The sequence below is a fragment of the Abramis brama genome (assembly GCF_963993115.1).
Source record: "Abramis brama genome assembly, chromosome: 10".
Lineage (NCBI taxonomy): Eukaryota > Metazoa > Chordata > Actinopteri > Cypriniformes > Leuciscidae > Abramis > Abramis brama.
The window spans coordinates 8827588-8847851 of NC_139972.1; the positions used below are offsets into that span (position 1 = coordinate 8827588).

The window sequence follows — 20264 nt, forward strand, 5'->3', positions numbered from 1 at the left end:
TAGGGCGTTTATATTTTACAGTTTTTCACCCGGAACTCCACTTTAATGTCAGTTGCACTTTTTCATGATCATTTTATCTCTGAGCATCAGAATTGAAGTGGATTTTGCTACTGTGCTTTCTATATGCAAATGAGCTCTGTTGTTGTGATTGGCTAATCTCGTTGCATGTGAAATTAGATTAACAGCTGCGGTTAACTTTCAGCTATAGTTGGTGACATCTTTCAGTTATTTATTTATTTGTATTTTATTTTAGTTGGTGCCATCTTTCAGAAAACAGTCACAGAACGTTCTCTTGTGAAGAAATTAGTCACGGAGGAGTTTGTTATGAGATGTTGTTTTTAACATCAAGTCATAAGGGAAGACGTCGAGAGGCAAAACTGATCTGATAGCAGCGTAAACTTCATTAAATTAAAGAAAGAGAGTAATTAAACAGTGTGCTAAAGCACAGCCAACAGTAGACAATGAAATATATATATATATATATATATATATATATATATATATATATATATATATATACACACACACACAAGGGCTATGTTCGAAATCGCCCCCTATTCCCTCATTCACTATTCCCTACATTAGTTCAATAATATAGTCCTCTTGAGGGAGTGAATGAAAACGAGTGTGTGAATTCGGACACTGAGCGCGCCGCTTTTGCATAGTTTGTGCTTGCTGTTTAATAAATTTAGCGAACTGGCAGCTCTGGTAGTAATGAAAATATTTATCTTCAACTCTGTCATTGGAAACTATGTATAACCCTTAATTAAACAATTTAATAATGTATGATATTACGCTGTAGCCACACTGGACCAGCGGTTTGGAAAATGATTGGATGGATAATTGATATTCTGATCAGATGCTGGAGTTAATTAGGCTCACGACTCTCATAGTGCATTATTAGTGTCTCTAGCCGTTGCGCGTACATCGGTTGTACACTCATTATTGCGTTGCATTGTGTAATTGAGTGCACTCGATGACATCCACTATGGTTTCGGACACCAAAACAAATAGCTGTTCCCTCAAATAATGCCTTATCTAGTGGTATAGGGGTCGATTTCAGACACAGACGTCGTAATGAACTCAATAAACAAAACAAGGATCAGGTGTGAGAAATCAGTGAAACAATGAGTAACCATGACGATGAACAAAAATATGCTCAGCAACAACAGAAGGAAACAATGCAGGAATTATTTAAATGAGGAATATTGTGACGTTCACTCGTGGAAGAAACTCAAGACTACAATGGAGGCGATTCAGGGAGTTCAGAAACACTAGCCGCGTTTCCATTACAGATTTGCGCAAAACCTTTGCGACATTTTCTAAATGTCGATAAAAAACTATTGTGAAATGACGGTGTTTCCATTAAACAGTGTTATGTGGCTAAAACATAATTTTTTCCTCTCGTCAATTAAAAAATCATGCCGACGGATGTTGGTAGTTTTATGTATATCACAGCTAGGCCTGTCGCAATAATCAATATATCGACTTGTCGCACAATATATGTACATGACTTCAATCATTTTTGGTGACGCAATATATCGCCCATTATGTTTACATGATAATGAATGTCACCAACATTTTGCCTATCGTGCTGTCATCTAGTCTGTTCTCCGTGTCAGAGGCAAAAGCGGGGCTCGGGCAGTTCCTTCATGATGGATAGTTTTATTCATACACAGAGCGGTCATCGACAGGTGAAAGATGGCGTCTTTGGGCCGTTATAGTGTTTTCCTGACAACTACAGACAGTTCAAATGCACTTGATTTCAAAGCTGCAATCCACTGTTCTGGTGCAAATATAAACGTCACGGCGTAAATAGTTTTAGCAGCAGATAAGGCCTGTTGAGGCATCTGTGCCTGTGTTCATACGGACATCTGACTGCTAAGCAGGGTTTGTGTTTTCAGCAATTTAAAGCACCTTTACTTTACAGAGAAAAGAAAGCCAGGGAAAAATCTGTAAATGGAACATTTCAATAAGTGCCTTTTATGCTTTTGCAAGTGCTTTTTTTATTATTTTATTTTTTAGAAAATGTTTATTTACTATCTATTCAATTTTTTTTTATTTAGGATATTTAATTTTTTGACACTTTATTTCCATGATCTAAAGGATGATTGCTGTCATTTGAAAGTGTGTAGGCCTACTTGCATTATTATGCTGTTATATTATGGTTATATTATATGTTATAAAATGGTCTTAAAATGGCAATAATATTGTTTATCCCAATTATTTCTGGGACAATATATCACAGTTATCGCAGCCATCACACTAGCCATTATTTTTAATCGAATTATACAGTATGTAGCCGTTTTATACAAGTATTAATGACAAGGAAAGCCCCTTATACTTGTGAGCAGCACATATGAGGTGTTTCTTCCTTCTGTCTGCTTTAAGGTCTTGATTGTGGCATTTCTTTGTTATTTAGAGTCCAGTATTGCCATAATACTTTTGTCTTTTATGAGTTTAATAAAGAACTCTGTCTCGTCTTCTGTCCAAACATACCTTGTCATCTACGTCAGATGACCTATAAATGCGGCAAAAATGTGTCTATTGCAATTTTGCTAAATATTCCTTTTTTTAACTGCCTGAAAATCCACCTCATGCGAGCGTAAAAACTTTTTTTGCGATATATGGGAGTTTTTGCGAAATTGATGTGTTTCCATTGGGCATATTTTCAATTCGCAATTTCAATTTTTGCAATTTGAAGGGTAATGGAAATGCAGCCAGTGACACTGATATAGAGAATAACTCCCGCTGGAGAGATGCAGACCTTTTTATAATGCTCAAACAACAACATTACACTCTAAATAAAAATGAACATGTAAAATAAGTCCTCTTTGAGGCCAGAATCATGAATGAAGGCCTACACATTCCTTCACCTATCGCAACGATTAAGTCCAGATTGCTGGAGTGCAGCCAGAGAGAGAGAGAGAGAGAGAGAGAGAGAGAGAGAGAGAGAGAGAGAGAGAGAGACCTGATAGCATCTCTCTTCAGCTCCAGTGTGTCTGTGGTAATTACAGAGAAACACACTACAGCACATCCATGTCAACACTCACTCAGATACACAACTGTTCCCAGAACACACTCTTCTCCCAACACGCATGCTCTCTGAAATCTGATGTTTTCCTGCACTGCTTGGAAAGGGCAGCGTTTGACGTTCAGATGTTCGATTTTCTGCTGTAATATTTATTCACACTCCAGCCGGGCGAGTGCAGCACTTTGAGGTGGAGCTGTTTGTGTGTGTGTGTGTGTGTGTGTGTGTGTGCGTTTTCTGTATTTATCCGTCCATTCCCTTTGGAAATCACTAATGAGATCTCTATCATTTCTCCTGCACTGCATGCAAGACTTGATTTTTTTTGAAGAAAAAGACTAAGATATGTGTCTCTAGAAAACTCAACAGTGTCTCAAACTGCTTGGGTTTGTCAAGATACTAAAGTATGCGATCAAAATACAGATAATTTCTCATCAAAACTAAATGACCTGAGCAATGCTAATCATATTCATTTAATGACTCTGTGCTTTAATTTTGTGTCTTTTTTTATTTCTCTTAAGGAATTTTAGAATGTAAATCGCTGGTGGAATGTTTCAGGCAATATGGAATGTATTTTTTTTTTTCTGTGCTAAATTCATGTGTAATTTCTCAAATTTAAGGTAACAATTAACATAACATTTTTATATTCTATTTTACTTATTTTAGATTTTTTTATTTTTTTTATCGAGGAGTCCTATTCATTTACTGTAAAGTATCACATCTGACAACATTGGAAATTGTCATTCCATATTTTGTTTTATTTTATATATATATATATATATATATATATATATATTACTCATCAAGGAGTCCTATTAATTTATTGTAAAGTATCACATGGACTGACAATTTCCAATGTTTCCAGATATTTAATTTAATTTTATCTTATTTTTTATTCTATTCTATTTTTTTTAATAATACATTTTTATTTATTTTATTTTATTATATTTATCGAGGATTCCTGTTCATTTTCTAAAAGTATCACATGGACTGACAATTTCCAATGTTTCCAGATATTTTACTTTATTTTATTTTTATATTTTATATATTGAGAAGTCCTATTAATTTACTGTAAAGTATCACATCTGAAAACATTGGAAATTGTCAGTCCATATTTTTTGTGGTATTATATTATTTATTTCATTTAATTTTCACTTAATTTCAAAACCGTTTTCCTGTGGGTCATTACTTCAGTTACAGATATTTTATCTCTGCTTCGAATTCTCTGTTATATTCCTAAAGGATATTATGGGACCTTGAAAAATAGAGATCATTAGTTGAATCGAATGTTTAGTTGTGCGTCATTTCAATGACTGAGAAAATGATCTCTGTTCAATGATCTTTGACAGGAAGTGAAGGCTGTTGTCCTCTTTATGAACAGAGACTGATTGTGTGTTTGTCAACAGTGTGTGTGTGCATGTGTGTGTGCGTGTGTGTGTGTGTGAGAGAGAGAGTGTGTGTGCCATCTGTTCGTGTCTGCTACTCTCACTGTGAGACTAATTACAAGAATTTACACGTACCCACAATAACCAGAGCCGCCACATCAAAACCTGACCAAAGCTTCATCTATGTGTACATAGCAGTGCGTGTATGTGTGTGTGTGTGGTTGTTTTTTGCGTATTTTATGTGTGTGAGATGAATTACCATTTTTTACACCTCTCCTTCCTCAAGTTCTCTATCAGAGAAAGCAGGAGAGACACTGGAAGAGTCAATATTGTCTCTGCAGACTTCAGTAAATCCACACAGCTGTAGTCTGACATCACAGTTTCAGTATTTCACACTGTAAAACAATGTTCTGTGTTTGTATGTTTGCTATGCTTTGGAGATTAAATTTGCTCTAGAATATGAAAAAAAAAAGAAAAAGATTCCTATTTTTTTCCCTAAATTTTCTTCAAGGTTTGAGTTAGTCTCTAGACTAAAAGAAATTTGCTGAAGGGAAATTGTTTTTATTAAAAATGGCTAGTAAATGAAGTACCTGTGCATTCTGACAATATATATTCATAACTATCTCTGTTTTTTCCCTCTTTCTAGGTAACTATGGTGAGAGTGGGATGGAGGCGTTTAAGGAGATGGCGGGAAAGGAAGGGATTTGTATCGCTCACTCGGATAAAATCTGGAGTAACGCCGGCGAGCAGAACTTCGACCGTCTGCTGGCGAAACTGCGCAAGTACCTTCCCAAGGCTCGCGTGGTGGCGTGTTTCTGTGAGGGCATGACCGTACGAAACATCCTCATGGCCATGAGGCGCCAGAACCTCGTCGGAGAGTTCCTATTGGTCGGCAGGTCAGTGCGGAAAAACATGGAGAAATGAGTGCGATTTTACTTGGCCTGCAACTGGAGATTAAATTTGTAATGCATACATTCATTCTTCGTGCATTCTGTTTTTATCAAGACTTGAATGTTGGTAACGAGTGCGACGTGCATAAGCAATGCTTATATCGCTTGATTCTGCTCCTTTTTGCCTGTGTTTTGATCCGGAGATTCAGCACTCCTTCAGAAGTTGAATAATACTGTATCACATTGAAAACACGGAAAGCCGGAAAATTATGTCAATTACAGGGAAAGAGTTAAGATGCTTTTCGGATCGGATCAGGGAGACACGTTCCCGTTTACACCTGGTGTTTTAATCCGTCTCTTTTGTCCACTTTCGACCACTTCTGTCCTGATTTCTTCGAGGGGAGGGTCTATGGGCGGGTAAATGTTTGGGCTTTTTCAGATCTTTAGATCTAATGGATGAAATAAGCTCACGCAATTTACATATGCAGACAAAAACACTGAATGCAATGCGACTGCAATTACTTTTTCTCTGTTATATTTACAATGTTATCTCATATTTCCCTCTTAATAGTCTATTTATAAACACATTCTCTCTCTTTAACAACAACTATTGTTACAATCACAACCGAAAACAAAAACCGCATTCAATCTTTGTTCTTCAGTCCCTCAGCTAAAATGAAATAATACTAAACCCGGCAGTAGGTGGCGGCAAATCACTGCCTTAACGAATTAATCATTGAATCATTCAGTCAAACGATTCATTCAAAACGGCTGATTCATTCAGGGACAAAGCAGAAGTGATTGAGTGAGTCGCGAGTCACTCATTAGACCGATTCGTTCAATAACACGGATTTAGGCCTTGTCTAAGATACACGGGTATTTTTATAACCGTGACTTTTTTTACGCGGTTCGGCCGTTCGTCCACACGGAAACGCAGTATCAGGTCACTGAAACATTTTTGAAAACCCCTGCCAGGGTGAGGATTTTCAGAAACGCCGGTTGCAGTGTTGTCGTGTAGACAGTAAAACCGGGGTTTTTGCTTCTGATTCAGGCTTCTGATTGGCCAACGTGGCTTTACGATTAGGGTTATATCGCCGCCTGCTGGTGTGGCATGCTCTTGACAGCGCTTGATAGCGTGTTTTTGCGTTTTCACGTAGGCGGAGATTTCTTTTAAACCGAGCATGTGTGGACGGGATTTTTTTTTTAAACGCAGGAGGAAAAACTCCGGTTATAAAAATACCCGTGTCCGTGTGGACTAGGCCTTATTCAGTAACGAAACTGAAACTGTGTTGCTTGGAGAAGCGCAATGGCTTTACTTTTTGGAACTATTTTTTCATTGGCAAAATAGAGGAAAAATATGTGCCTAATAGCATATTAACTTATTGTTTATTGAATTGTTGTATAAAATCAATATCACATTTGCATTCGGGAACACAGCACTTTTGCTAATGTGATATTGGTTATAAATATTAAAAACAAACTTATAGAGACTTTTTTTTGCACCATATCTTGGTTTTTGGAAGCATTTTTATTCAATTTGGTGGCATTTTTGCTTCAAGGCTGTTTGAACACATTCGACCACATGAGCGTTTACACTACGAAAGCAATCCGGTCGAATGCGTTTTCAACAACCTCTGGAAGTGGACAAGATCAAAACATTTTAAACCCGGTTTATTTAGCGTCGTCCACTTATGACCCGATCGACCAAAACGCATCTTAATACCAGGTGTGAACAGGGCCATAGAATGATCATTATTATTTGTCTTTGATTTGCACACAAATACACATTTAACAAACTTATATGTGCTGATTATCCCAAAAGATTTTCTCTTTTTTCACTTTTATTTTTTGACATTTCTTCTTTCATCACTTATATTTTGAGCTCCAAAATAACAGAAAAACACCACAGAAGTGTCATGAAAGTAGTATTTCTCATTGAATAACAATTAAAACTTTCAGTTCATATAGTGAAAGGAACATGTGCGTGTGTGAGAGTACCTCTGTGTGTTTGACTCTTTCAGCATCAGCTGCTCAGTCCAGATGAGAAACTACAGGAAGTTACAGTCATCATAATCCATCATCATCATCACTGTCACCTTCATAACCATCATCATAATCATCATTGCATTATCTTCAGGTAAAATGTGTTTCACAATCTCAAGTCTCCTCTCTTTGAGTCCGGCCGCTGTAAGACCCTCTCACACAGACACACACACACACCGTTATTACTGCGTTTACTGCTTTAGTCTCAGGTCACATGGTCTGAAGAATCACAACAACCCTGACTGATAACCACAAAACAGCACAGAAATGAAAGTGGTCCACTAGCTTTCTGTGAGGAACAGACTGAAATTGAATTCCTTTTTCACAGGAAATCTTTCTGCCTAACTTTTGAAAATAGTAACAGAATTTTGTTTTTTGGGTGATCTATTCCTTCATCTGGGTGATCTATTGTGTGTGTGACTCATAACATAAGCCCCTTTCACACAGCGCGTTTATCCCAGGGAAATTGCCGTACAATTGCTTGAGTGCCTTCTGTGTGAACGCAAACACGTCCCGGGATTGATGCCAGGATTGATGCCGGGATGGGGACCTAGTTACATTGCCGGGATCAGTCCCGGAACGCGCCCTGTGTGAACAAAGCCAGGACCAATGCCGTGAGGGGTGTGTCGTAGTGATGACGCACGTGCCATCGTGCGACTCTGTTGCTCTTAGAAGAAAGTTTGTGTTCGTCATCAACAAAGAAAGAACGAAAAAATGTCTGCAAACTGGAATGAAGCGGAGACCAGGAGCTCCTTACTATCCGCGCTGGAGCTGAGATCGTTCGCCAGCTTTGTGGAACGGTACGCGATGCGTTAGTGTACATGTTTTCGACGCATAAGTTACACGTCACATCCTGAAGTCACGTGTCTTTACGGGATCTTTACCGGATGTGTGTGAACACACTCACAGGTTCCAGAAAATCACTGGCATTGCAAATGAACCAAAATCAAACGATCCCGGGACCAAACACAGTTTGCATTTTTAATGTGATGTTTTGGCTGGTAAATATGAAATTTGACATGCAGTAACTCACAAAACAATAAGATAAAATAGAATAAAGGTGTGTTTGTTTTTTTCATCCTACATTCTAACTCCACTAACAACTAATTCCATATTTAATTTTAATAATGAAACTTCTGTCATCATTTATTCACCCACATGTCATTTCAAACCTAAATGATTTTATTTGTTCTAAAAGAACATATTTTGAAAAGTTGTCTCCATACAATGAAAGTCAATGGGGTCCAATGTTGTTTTGGACCTGATTAACTTTTCAATTATTTGCCAGACAATTATGCATTTGCCATGAGTCTTTTATCCAAAGCAACTTGTATTGCATTGACGGCATACTTTTTTTTCATTAGTTCATGCATCCATGGGGATCAAACCCTTGATCTTGGTGTTGCTAGCATGACTACAATTTGAGCTACAGGAAAGTATATATAATGAAAAACTTTACGTATAAAGACAAAAACATTCCATCAAATATCTTCTTTCAGAACATAGTAAAATAAAGTCATAAAGGTTTGGAAAAAATGTATCATATAAATGATGACAATTGTTTTATTTTTGGTTGAACTGTCTTAGCCCTAGAAAGGTCTTAGCCCAACACCCTGGCAACCACCCAGCACACCTTAACAACACCCTAGAAACTACCCAACACACCTTAGCAACAGCCTAGTAACCACCTAGAACACCTTAGCAACACCCTAGCAACCACTCAGCACACCTTAGCAACGCTCTAGCAACCACGCAGAATACCTTAGTAATGCCCTGGCAACCACCCAGAACACCTTAGCAACAGCATAGCAACCACCTAGAACACCTTAGTAATCCCCTAGCAACCACACAGAATACATTAATAATGCCCTAGTAACCTCCCAGTCCCTAGCAATAATTCAAAATACCTTAACACCTTAGCAACCACACATAACACCTTATCTACACCCTAGCAACCACCCAGAACACCTTAGGAACGCTACTGCAAACAACCCAGAACACTTTAACGATGCCATAGCAACCACCCGAACACCTTAGCTTCACCAAATTAAACATAGCATCTACTTTGATTTTGTCAATATTGGATTATATCAAATCTTGCCAAATCCTAGTTCTTCCACAGAAGCGTTCATTTTAGCATTGGGAACTCATAAACTTGACTTTGTTTCCCGGTGGAATGATATAAATCTCTGTTTCCCGACTCCTGGAAATTGCCTGAAGCCAGACGATCAGATTAGAGCGTGCCACTTGAGATGCTCTTGCCATGTTTTTGTGCAGTATAGGCATCGGCACAGGTCTCAGGTCAGACACACGACAGTCTAGAAACTGCAAGCAAATAGAGCAAACTTCATGATCATTAAAGGCCCTGACAGTGTTTATGATGCGTTTCCTGTCTGCCTCCCTCTCAGGCAGGATGGGATGTTTGCGCTGTGGTCTGTGTTCCATGCGGAGGAGCTGTCAAGTCTTCGTCATCCTCCTCTTCCTCCCGGCAGTGCCGAAAGTGTGAGAGGAATATTTAACAGCTGAGAGAAAAGGAGAGCAGAGAAATCAGGACGAAAGCCTGTGAAAGACGGAGCAGGCAGCAGAGATTTGTGCAAATTATCTAGAGAAAAAACTGATTTATAACAGGATGATTTTTCACCAACTGGCTTTTTCAGAACAATTATTAATCAAATTAATTACATTTAATTGCATACATCATTGTTCATTGTTAGTCTATGTTTACATGCGTTTAGAGTTGCGTCATGGCTCATGTTTTTTTGTTTTAATTCTTAAATGGTGAGAAAATCCCATATAATGGAATCCTACATGCATGCATGCATTTGTTGTTGTTTTTTATAATTAAAATGAACATGTTCAATTGGCATCCCCACTTTTAATTTTTAATTTGGTTGTATAAGGCAGACTTAAAAATGAAAAAGTGTGTGTGTGCCTGTGTGTAAATGGCCCTCTGTTAGACTACTGATCTAAGGCCAGAGATGAAACACTGAGGATCAAAGCGTCTCAAAGCTCAAGGTCTGTCATTTCTGGAGCGCACACACGTACGACAGAACGAAACATCTGCTCAAGAATGCACACGCACTCACATCTACATACCCACACATTTTTGGTATAGCCATATCTAGATACCGGAAAATCACAAAGACGGTGGTTTAATAAGGAGGAATAAGCTAGAAACCACCCATAACACCTTAGAAATGCCTTAGCGACCACCCAGAAAACCTTAGTAACGCCCTAGATACTACCCAGAACACCTTAGCAATGCCCTAGCAACCTCCCAGAATACCCTAGTGATGCCTTATCAACCAAACAGAACACATTCTTTACTGTGAAGCTGCTTTGAAACAATCTGTATTGTATAAAGTGCTATACAAATAAATGTGACTTGACTTAGCAACACCCTGGAGAAACCATCCAAAACACCTTAGTAATGCCCTAGCAACCACCAAGAACACCATAGCAACAACCTTAGCAATTCCCTAGCAACCACCCATAGCACCTTAACAATGCCTTAGCAACCACCTAGAACAGGGGCGTCCAATCCTGCTCCTGGAGGGCCAACATCCTGCAGCCAGATCCAAAACACCTTTCTGGACGTTTCTAGTAAGTCTGAAGACATTGATTAGTGGGTTCAGGTGTGTTTAATTAGGGTTAGAGCTGAACTCTTCAGGTAATGGCCCCTCCAGGAGCAGGTTTGGACATCCCTGACCTAGAACATCTTAGTAATGCCCTAGCAACCAGCCAGAGCACCTTAGCTTCACCAGCCAGAGCATTGTGAAAAACATTTTTTTTTACTATTCCGTTTGGTGCTACTATTGGAACAGGAATTGCACTCTTTTATTTGCTCATTTTTAGGGCTGGGACGGTTACCGCATTACCGCAATACCGCGGTCACGTGACGCCTACCGCGGGTCTGAGCTCGTCACCGTCATCACCGCAAAAAATAAAAAAAATAAAATAAAAAATAAACACTGGCCTTCATGTGTTCAGGTTGTGTCTAATGACATGGATTCATTGATTCTAATGACATGGATTGTGTCTAATAACATTGTGTCTTGCATGGATTCAAGGTTTTCTAAACAAAACTTATCAAAAGATGGAGCAAATCCGACCTTTCGCAAGTTCGCAAATTGTTCCATGACACATAATAACATTCCATTCGTAGGCTATTGACTATAACCCCTTATTTACACTCTGTGGCGCGTTACGGCTGCGACGCGGATACCGGAGCTGATCGCGCCCACTCTAGTCAATGCTTGTGTTTACAACAGCCACGACGCGGCGCGTTTCAGAAGCGTCTCTCCGCGCCGCTTCGCTAAAGATAGTCGCCTAGTCTATTTTCGACGGACGCCGCGTCCAAGCCGCACCGTAAAAAAAAAAAAAAGTAAAAGCAGGACCTCAGCTTTTAATTGCAAGTGCTTATTTAACAATTCTCTCACGTGAAGACCGCATTTGTCAACCCTCGCGGAGTCGCGGCAAGTGCACACTCGCAGTAATCTTGACGGCACTTGCAAGAAAATGGATAAGTAGGCTACATAATCAAATTCACAAATATTACACCATTTAAACATTATTAAAAATACATAGGCTACTGAGTTACTAAAACAATATTTGTCAAAGAATACACTTGTTTGTTCACAGTTTGAACGTTCTTGTTTCCATTTGTTTAATTTCAAGATCTGAGGTGAATTATCCATTGTTGCTTTTACAGCTACAAAGCTGGAGCACTAAACGATATTCAAAGTCACATTGCATGCTTTTAACATTAAATAAAGCACATAAACACTACCTGAGATTATCATTGCCACACTTTGTTGTTCCAGCCGCAACGTCGCAGAAAAAAAACTGGGGGAGGGTGGGAAGGGGGGTTGAGGTTTAAAGCGGTTTACCGCAATACCGCGGGAATTTCTTGCTTTTCAACCGCGGTAAGAAAAAATCCATACCGTCCCAGCCCTACTCATTTTTAGTAGTTTCATGCGTGTTGTCATGTTTGGCGTGGTCAACCTGTGAGGTTTCGTGAGCGAGGCTTGTAGGATTACTAACGTGTGACATTAGGAATATCCCAGATCCTCTTACGCTCTTGCTGGAGGATTTCGCACACACAAGCCCATCACACACACACACATCTGCCCTCTCCTCATTTCCACCACAAGCAGCCTGTAGGGTTTAAAGAGATGAAACTGGCGTGTCAGCGTTAATGGACCTGTCTCACTGAACTCTCCCAACACTGATCTCTATGGCCCGCGTGACATGCATTAGCCCTGTCCTGCCCGCAGCATTTACCCCACAGAGACACACTGAGCGCTAACTGATTAATGACAGTCCAAGTGTGTGTGTGTGTGTGTGTGTGTGTGTGTGTGAAACGATAGACATTCTGTTCCGTTTCCTCTCTTGTTCCTTCAGTTCTGCACTATGAGCTGGAGATGGAACAAAATCGGAATGGCTTGTTGTCATAGCAACAGAATTGTCACCCATACCAACACCCCCCCGCCGCCAGTCTCAGATTTAGTCAGAGAGGGATGTGAACAGACCGAGTGAGACTTTAAAGAGAGGCTTCTGGATTTACCATGAATATCTCGTTCTGCCTCCAGGATTCTCGCTGATGATGAACTACCTCAAACTTTCACAAACACAGTGCGGATGACGTCCAAACATCACACATCAGTCACTCACAGTCGCACACATCATCACACGTCAGTCGCTCACAGTCGCACAGTCGCACACATCAGTCGCTCACAGTCGCACACATCAGTCACTCACAGTCGCACACATCATCACACGTCAGTCGCTCACAGTCGCACACATCAGTCGCTCACAGTCGCACACATCAGTCGCTCACAGTCACACACATCAGTCGCTCACAGTCGCACACATCAGTCGCTCACAGTCGCACACATCAGTCGCTCACAGTCGCACACATCAGTTGCTCACAGTCACACACATCAGTCGCTCACAGTCGCACACATCAGTCGCTCACAGTCGCACACATCATCACACATCAGTCGCTCACAGTCGCACACATCAGTCGCTCACAGTCGCACACATCAGTCGCTCACAGTCGCACACATCAGTCGCTCACAGTCGCTCACAGTCACACACATCAGTCGCTCACAGTCGCACACATCAGTCGCTCAGTCACACACATCAGTCGCTCACAGTCGCACACATCAGTCGCTCACAGTCGCACACATCAGTCGCTCACAGTCGCACACATCATCACACATCAGTCGCTCACATCATCACACATCAGTCGCTCACAGTCGCACACATCATCACACATCAGTCGCACACAGTCGCACACATCTGTCGCTCACAGTCGCACACATCAGTCGCTTACAGTCGCACACATCATCACACATCAGTCGCTCACAGTCGCACACATCATCACACATCAGTCGCACACATCAGTCACACACAGTCGCACACATCACACATCAGTCGCTCACAGTTGCACACATCAGTCGCACACAGTCGCACACATCAGTCACTCACATTCGCACACATCAGTCGCTCACAGTCGCACACATCAGTAGCTTACAGTCGCACACATCAGTCACTCACAGTCGCACACATCAGTCACTCACAGTCGCACACATCAGTCGCTTACAGTCGCACACATCAGTCGCTCACAGTCGCACACATCAGTCGCTTACAGTCGCACACATCAGTCGCTCACAGTCGCACACATCATCACACATCAGTCGCTCACAGTCGCACACATCAGTCGCACACATCAGTTGCTCACAGTCGCACACATCATCACACATCAGTCGCTCACAGTCGCACACATCAGTCGCACACATCAGTTGCTCACAGTCGCACACATCATCACACATCAGTCGCTCACAGTCGCGCACACATCAGTCGCACACATCATCACACATCAGTCGCTCACAGTCGCACACATCAGTCGCACACATCATCACACATTAGTCGCTCAGAGCTTAACGGTTTCTGAAGTGAACGTGTAAATCACTGCACCTGGAAAAAAGGAAAATGTAAGTTCTGGTTGGCGTTTTAATCAGTGAATCTGCTTCTCAAGCTCATTGTAATCTAACGTTAACTACACAACCTAATAACAAAAAGTAGCAAACTGCATTGGAGCTTGTTAGGAGGGATATTTCTTTTTAAATATGTAACTATCAGGTGATTAAATTACAATTTGTTTTGAAAGAAAATATTGTAAAACTCTTTGATTGAGTTTGAAAGCCCACATTGATTTTGTGCCAGATCAAAAATAAATTGGATTAAATCATATATTTTTGTACAGTATATTTAATATTAATTTATTTTATTGCTATTCAAAATAAAACATAAAATGTGGTGGATGGAGCGACTTTTTGAACTTGATCATTTGCTGATTTATCCAAATGAATCTGACTTCCTAATGCTTCCAATGACAGAGAGAGAGTAAAGTTTAAGAAGGTGTTTATTGTTTGTTGAAGGATGTAATAGAAGAAGACTGAGAGAGAGAATGTCTGAAAGCGTTGAGTGATGTGTGTGTGTCAAAGTTTCCCGGCCTGCCAATCAAAGTGACAGAAACATTTGCGTGTGAGAAACCCTGTGGGTCACCAGTGTGAGTGTTGCAAATTTCAGTATTTTGGTGTGTGTTTGAGTCAGCACCCTCCAGTAATCTGTCTGCCAAACTTGACTGTGTGTGTGTGTGTGTGTGTGTGTGTGTGTCACCGTCAGTCTCATGTGAGTGGGTCTGTTTTTCTGTCTTGTCAGATTTTGTGCAGATGGACACAGCATGCATTTTTGACCTCATGAATATGATCGCAGCAAGCCTAAAACACACAAACACACCACTTAGCCTGACATTTGTTTTAAAGACCGTGAGAGTGTAACTCATACATGCCACAAACCATATTTAAAAGGATAGTTCACCTAAAAAATTTATTTCTGTCATTTATTGTCGTTCCAAATCTGTACGACTTACTTTCTTCAGTGGAACAAAAAATGGGATGTTTAGCAGAATGTTCACACTGCTCTTTTTCATACAATAAAAGTGAATGGGGACAATAATGCCAAAAAACAAGCACTGGAAAAGAAGTCCATACGACTTTGTGCATTCTAGGCTATGTATTTAATTGAAATAAAACCAGATTGGTGATATGGCTCAGTGCAATTATCACATCTCAAAGGCTGCAACTGAATCATACATGCATGCTGTGTATCAGAGTGAAACTGTGTTCATTTACCTGATCTGCAGGTGTTTGCAGCGGCTCAGTTCACACTTAAAACTAATCTCTCGCTGCGTCCCAAATCTCACACTGTCTGAGTAGGAACTACATTTGAGTTTCAATTTAAATAAAAAAAAAGTAAGTTCTGTAATGTATGAATATGGTTAGTATGAACGCAATTGGACATACAGTACTACAAATGCCATGTTGTTAATGTCACCTGACCTTCCAGTTGTGTCACTTCACTTCCATTCAATAATCCTCTCCCTTGGCTTTATGTTTGTCTAAAGTCAGTTCAGTGTTGATTCAGTGTAAGATCATTCATTATTTTATTAGTTAATTTCATCTATACAGCAGCTCTGCAGAAAACAGTGATGTCATCATCCAGCTTAGTTCGGCTCTCATCCAATAGTGTCAGTGCTGTCAGATCAATAATGTTGTTGATTATTAAGTGTCCCCAACTAAGCAAGCCAGAGGCGACAGTGGCAAGAACCCAAACTCCATCAGTGTCAGAATGGAGAAAAACCCTTGGGAGAATCCAGGCTCAGTCGGGGGCCAGTTCTCCTCTATAGTCGGGAAGTCTTCAATTTCAGACACAGCGTCTGAGTTTGTGTCTCTTATAGCGTTCATTCGGAAACACAACATGCGGCAACCATCTTGTAATGAGAAGTGCTGATAAACCGGCTGTTGTCAATAAAAGAGAAGCTTTAATGGATCCCTTTGGTTTTCTGTCAAAACAAGAAAATCCAAAAATTAAGACCATCTCAAATGATTGGCCATCTCAATCCTTTTGACATTGATGAGCGCGGTTAGACTGCTAAGGCAGTTTGGACATTTCTAATTATTGGGGAGGACTTGTCCCGTTCAATAGCTGGGTTTTAATCCAAACGTGAAGTGAATCTTTTCCAAGTTTGCAAAAAAAAAGAAAAATCAAACAAATGCGAATTAGGTTCGTTTCCATCAGCTTGTTCGAGCGGACGACGGTGATATTAGTAACCTGGTAACCAACAGTAAATAAAACACCCGTCAGTGGAAACAGTGATGTGTCGTTTGACTCTATGAGCCGAATCCTTTAAGTGAATGGTGAGAGTCAGTTCCTGTCTGAGAGCCGTTTTCCCTTTTGGTGTATACAAGACAGAATAATATGATTATCATTTCATTACACTGCTCAGCCACATGTCAAGTCACTAATTGAATGTTATTTTAATAAGTATTAATGTGTACATTATGATGTGTATTATATACACATTAAAGGGTTGGTATAATGCCCTTTTCACAAGATGTAAAATAAGTCTCTGATGTCCCCAGAGTGTGTATGTGAAGTTTTAGCTCAAAATACCCACAGATATTTTTATATAGCATGTTAAAATTGTCACTTTTTGAGGGTGAGCAAAAACGCACCGTTTTGTGTCTGTCCTTTTAAATGCAAATGAGCTGCTGCTCCCGGCACAGAGGGCGGAGCTTCAACAGCTCGTGTCCTTTTACCTCACACAGACTTGCACTGAAAGTGTCAAAGTTTATGTTCAAACCGGAGTCAGACAATAATGGAGAGACTCAAGAAGAAGTGACAACATGTAGAAGCAACAGGACATTTCTGAATGGTTAGTTGATGAATTTATGTAGCTTATGTGTAGTTATCTTCTAGTCATTGATTAGCATATTCTGTCATGATAATCTATAAATCGTGTTCCGGGGGCGGGGTTTATGTAAATTCTAGGGTTTGTGATGTCACTAACCCAGGATGAATGTCGTGTAGTCCTTACCAGCCGTTTGTTGTAGTCCTTAAAGCAATTTCTTTAAAATAAAATATCTCCCTTTGCTTTGAACTTTGAGCTTCGTAACTTTGCAGATGTTGTTTATGCTCAAACAGCAACATTACACACTGACTAAAGTTAGAAAAGTGAAATCATAATCAGCCACACATTAACATAATATTCAGTCACTGTATGAAGCGCGTGTGGTCGAGCAGTGTGGCGAAAAGTTCATCCTTAATATCAGGTCAGAAAACAAGATGAGTAACACACGCAAACGTTTACTTGTATTACTGAGCTGAGACAAATGATCCGGTTTGGTTCCCTAAAAAGAGCCCGAATTCCCATCATGAGGAAACAGCCGATCAGTCACGTGGGTTTATTGTGCGTTTATTCTGCAAATGCGTTTCCATCTCCCATTATTTGGATTAACTCTTTTCAAAAACCACCTTAAGTGCGAGTAAAAACTTTTTTGCGAATTGAGGGATTTTCTTTCGAAATTTGGCGTTTCAATCTCTCGTTTTTGATGCGATACTTCAAAATGCGCTTAAAAACAGGAGCTATGCGAAACCGCTCCCTATCCACTACATAGTGCACTATATCGAGTGTCTGCAATTTTGTAGTGGTGTCCAAATTCTGAGTGAATGACATCATTCCCTACATTCGTTCTACTACTTTATACCCACAATCCTCTCTGAATTCAAGTGTACATTCGTTGTACACTTGCTAAATGCACATATTTCCCAAAATCCAATGCGAGCAAGCGAGTTTAAACCAGAGATTACTTTACAGCTTTCTTATTTATGCTTTAACATTGATTTCATGCTAGTTTTAGGGTTTTTTTCTACCTTTTTTTTATTAATCTTTACTTGAATAAAACATATTAAAATATAGAGACAATATTAGATGGAAACATAGCTAATGTCTATGGTGGTTACGGCCCTGGAATATAGTGCACAGATCACATGAACAATACTTGTAAAAAAAAAAACAGACATGAAGGAAAGTATGGTTTTGGAATGATACAATTGTGACACAGACTTTCATATTTGGGTGATAGCTTTAGTTGCTAAAATCAAAGACACAGAAATATTTAGACTATATTTGGGTGTGTTGTGTGAGGTCTGTGATGTTTTAGCGTGTGTTTCTGTGTGAAGGACAGCTGTGGCCAGTGTTTTGACTGGCTGTAGTAATTGCTCTCTATTTTCAGCTCTCTCTAAACGCTTGACGATCGCCCATTATGTCCTGACTTAAACGAATGGATAGACCACGGCAATCTCTCTCTTTCTCTATTTACTTTTCCCAAACTCCTTCATGCTGCTCTTATTCTGTCCTTTATAGACAAATGAGATCCTAATGAAGTTCTTACATGATCCTGGTCTTAATGGGAAATATTAATCAGTTCATTTTACTACAATAACAAAAAAACAAAACAAAAAAAAAGTATTTTGGATCTGGAGAAATGTCATTTATAATCTGGGTAAAATTTTGAATTTTATTCTATTTAGTCTATACAATTTAATATTACTATAGTAATAATTATTTTATTTTTTATTTAGTAGCTAATTTTTATATTCTTATGTAGTGATAGTAATAATTATTTAATAATAATATTTATCTATTTTTATATTATATTATATTATTTTATATATTTATTTTGTATTATATTTTTATCTAGGAAAATGCTATTTCTAATATAGGAAAAAAAATTCAATTGTAGTCTGTTTGTGTTAATATAATAAATGTCACAGCAAAAATAGTGACAAAAAGAAAAGGAAACGTTAAGAAAAATGGGTTACGGATGTTGTTTTAACCCCTCGCTTTCTCTCTGTGCTCCTTTTCTCTCGTTTTGCACCCAATTAGCGGCCGATGTAAAGACGTCACAACATTTTACACATGACAGGAGATGAGAGGAGGTCTGGTTTGATCTGGGCTGTTCGGTCACAACACACTTCATTTGAAGGTTGTAACTGTCAGAGCAGAGAGAACGATCTGATGGAGGGACGCTGGCACACACTGACACTGTCCTCCTGTGACCCGTGTGTGTGTGTGTGATTTCTTTAACGTCCTCTGAGTTCCGTCACCTCACGCTGATCAGCACATGTTTGCTGTAAAACCTTGGCGTGTCTTCATGTTGTCATGGCAGCAACACTCAGGTTTGATTCTGCAATCGCGAGTCTGTTTGAAATATAATATTGTAAGCTAGCATACGTTTTTTTATGTGATAGAAGTCTCTTCTGCTCACCAAGGCTGCATTTATTTGATCAAAAATGCAGTAAAAACAGTAAAATACTATTAAAATGAAGACAACTGTTTTCTATGTGAATATATTGTAATTTATTCCTGTGATCAAAGCTGAATTTTCAGCATCATTACTCCAGTCTTCAGTGTCACATGATCCTTCAGAAATCAGTCTAATATGATGATTTGATGCTCTAGAAACATTTATGATTATTATCAATGTTGAAAACAGTTGTGCTGCTTTATATTTTAGGACTCTTTGATGAATAGTAAGATCAAAAGAACAGCGTTTATTTGAAATGGAAATCTTTTGTAACATTATAAACATCTTTACTGTCACTTTTGATCAATTTAATGCATCCTTGCTGAATAAAAGTTTTAGTTTGTTTTAAAAAAATCTCAGTGACCCAAACTTTTGAATTGTAGTGTATATTCAAAAAAGCTGTTTGGTTTAATCAGTGTTAGACGGTTTATTGATCAGTATTACTGAGAAACACACAGAGGGAGATTTATGTCTCAGTGTTACTCCATTGCTTGAGCTTGACTTATTTATAGTTAAATAGACTCAAATATTGTCATCCAGTGAGTGTGTAGAGCTATACAAATAAGTGTGAAGCATTCTTTATGGAATAAACAAAATTTAAAAAGGGAATAGTGACCTTTTTCTTTTTTTTTTCTTTTTTTTTATATCTCACAATTTTAAGTTTGTCTTAAAATTCAGAGTTTATAACTCACAATTTTGA

At 39.2% G+C, this 20264-nt stretch overlaps 1 protein-coding gene across 1 annotated transcript in view; it reads left to right on the forward strand.

The window, feature by feature from the left end:
* grm5b (glutamate receptor, metabotropic 5b) overlaps positions 1-20264 on the forward strand; it is a gene marked incomplete at its 5' end in the record, with an annotated part of 65961 nt that overhangs the window by 24847 nt on the left and 20850 nt on the right. The window contains one exon of the mRNA XM_084127088.1: positions 5060-5309. Coding sequence (XP_083983214.1) covers positions 5060-5309 — 250 coding nt within the window. The remainder of the gene's footprint in view (positions 1-5059; positions 5310-20264) is intronic.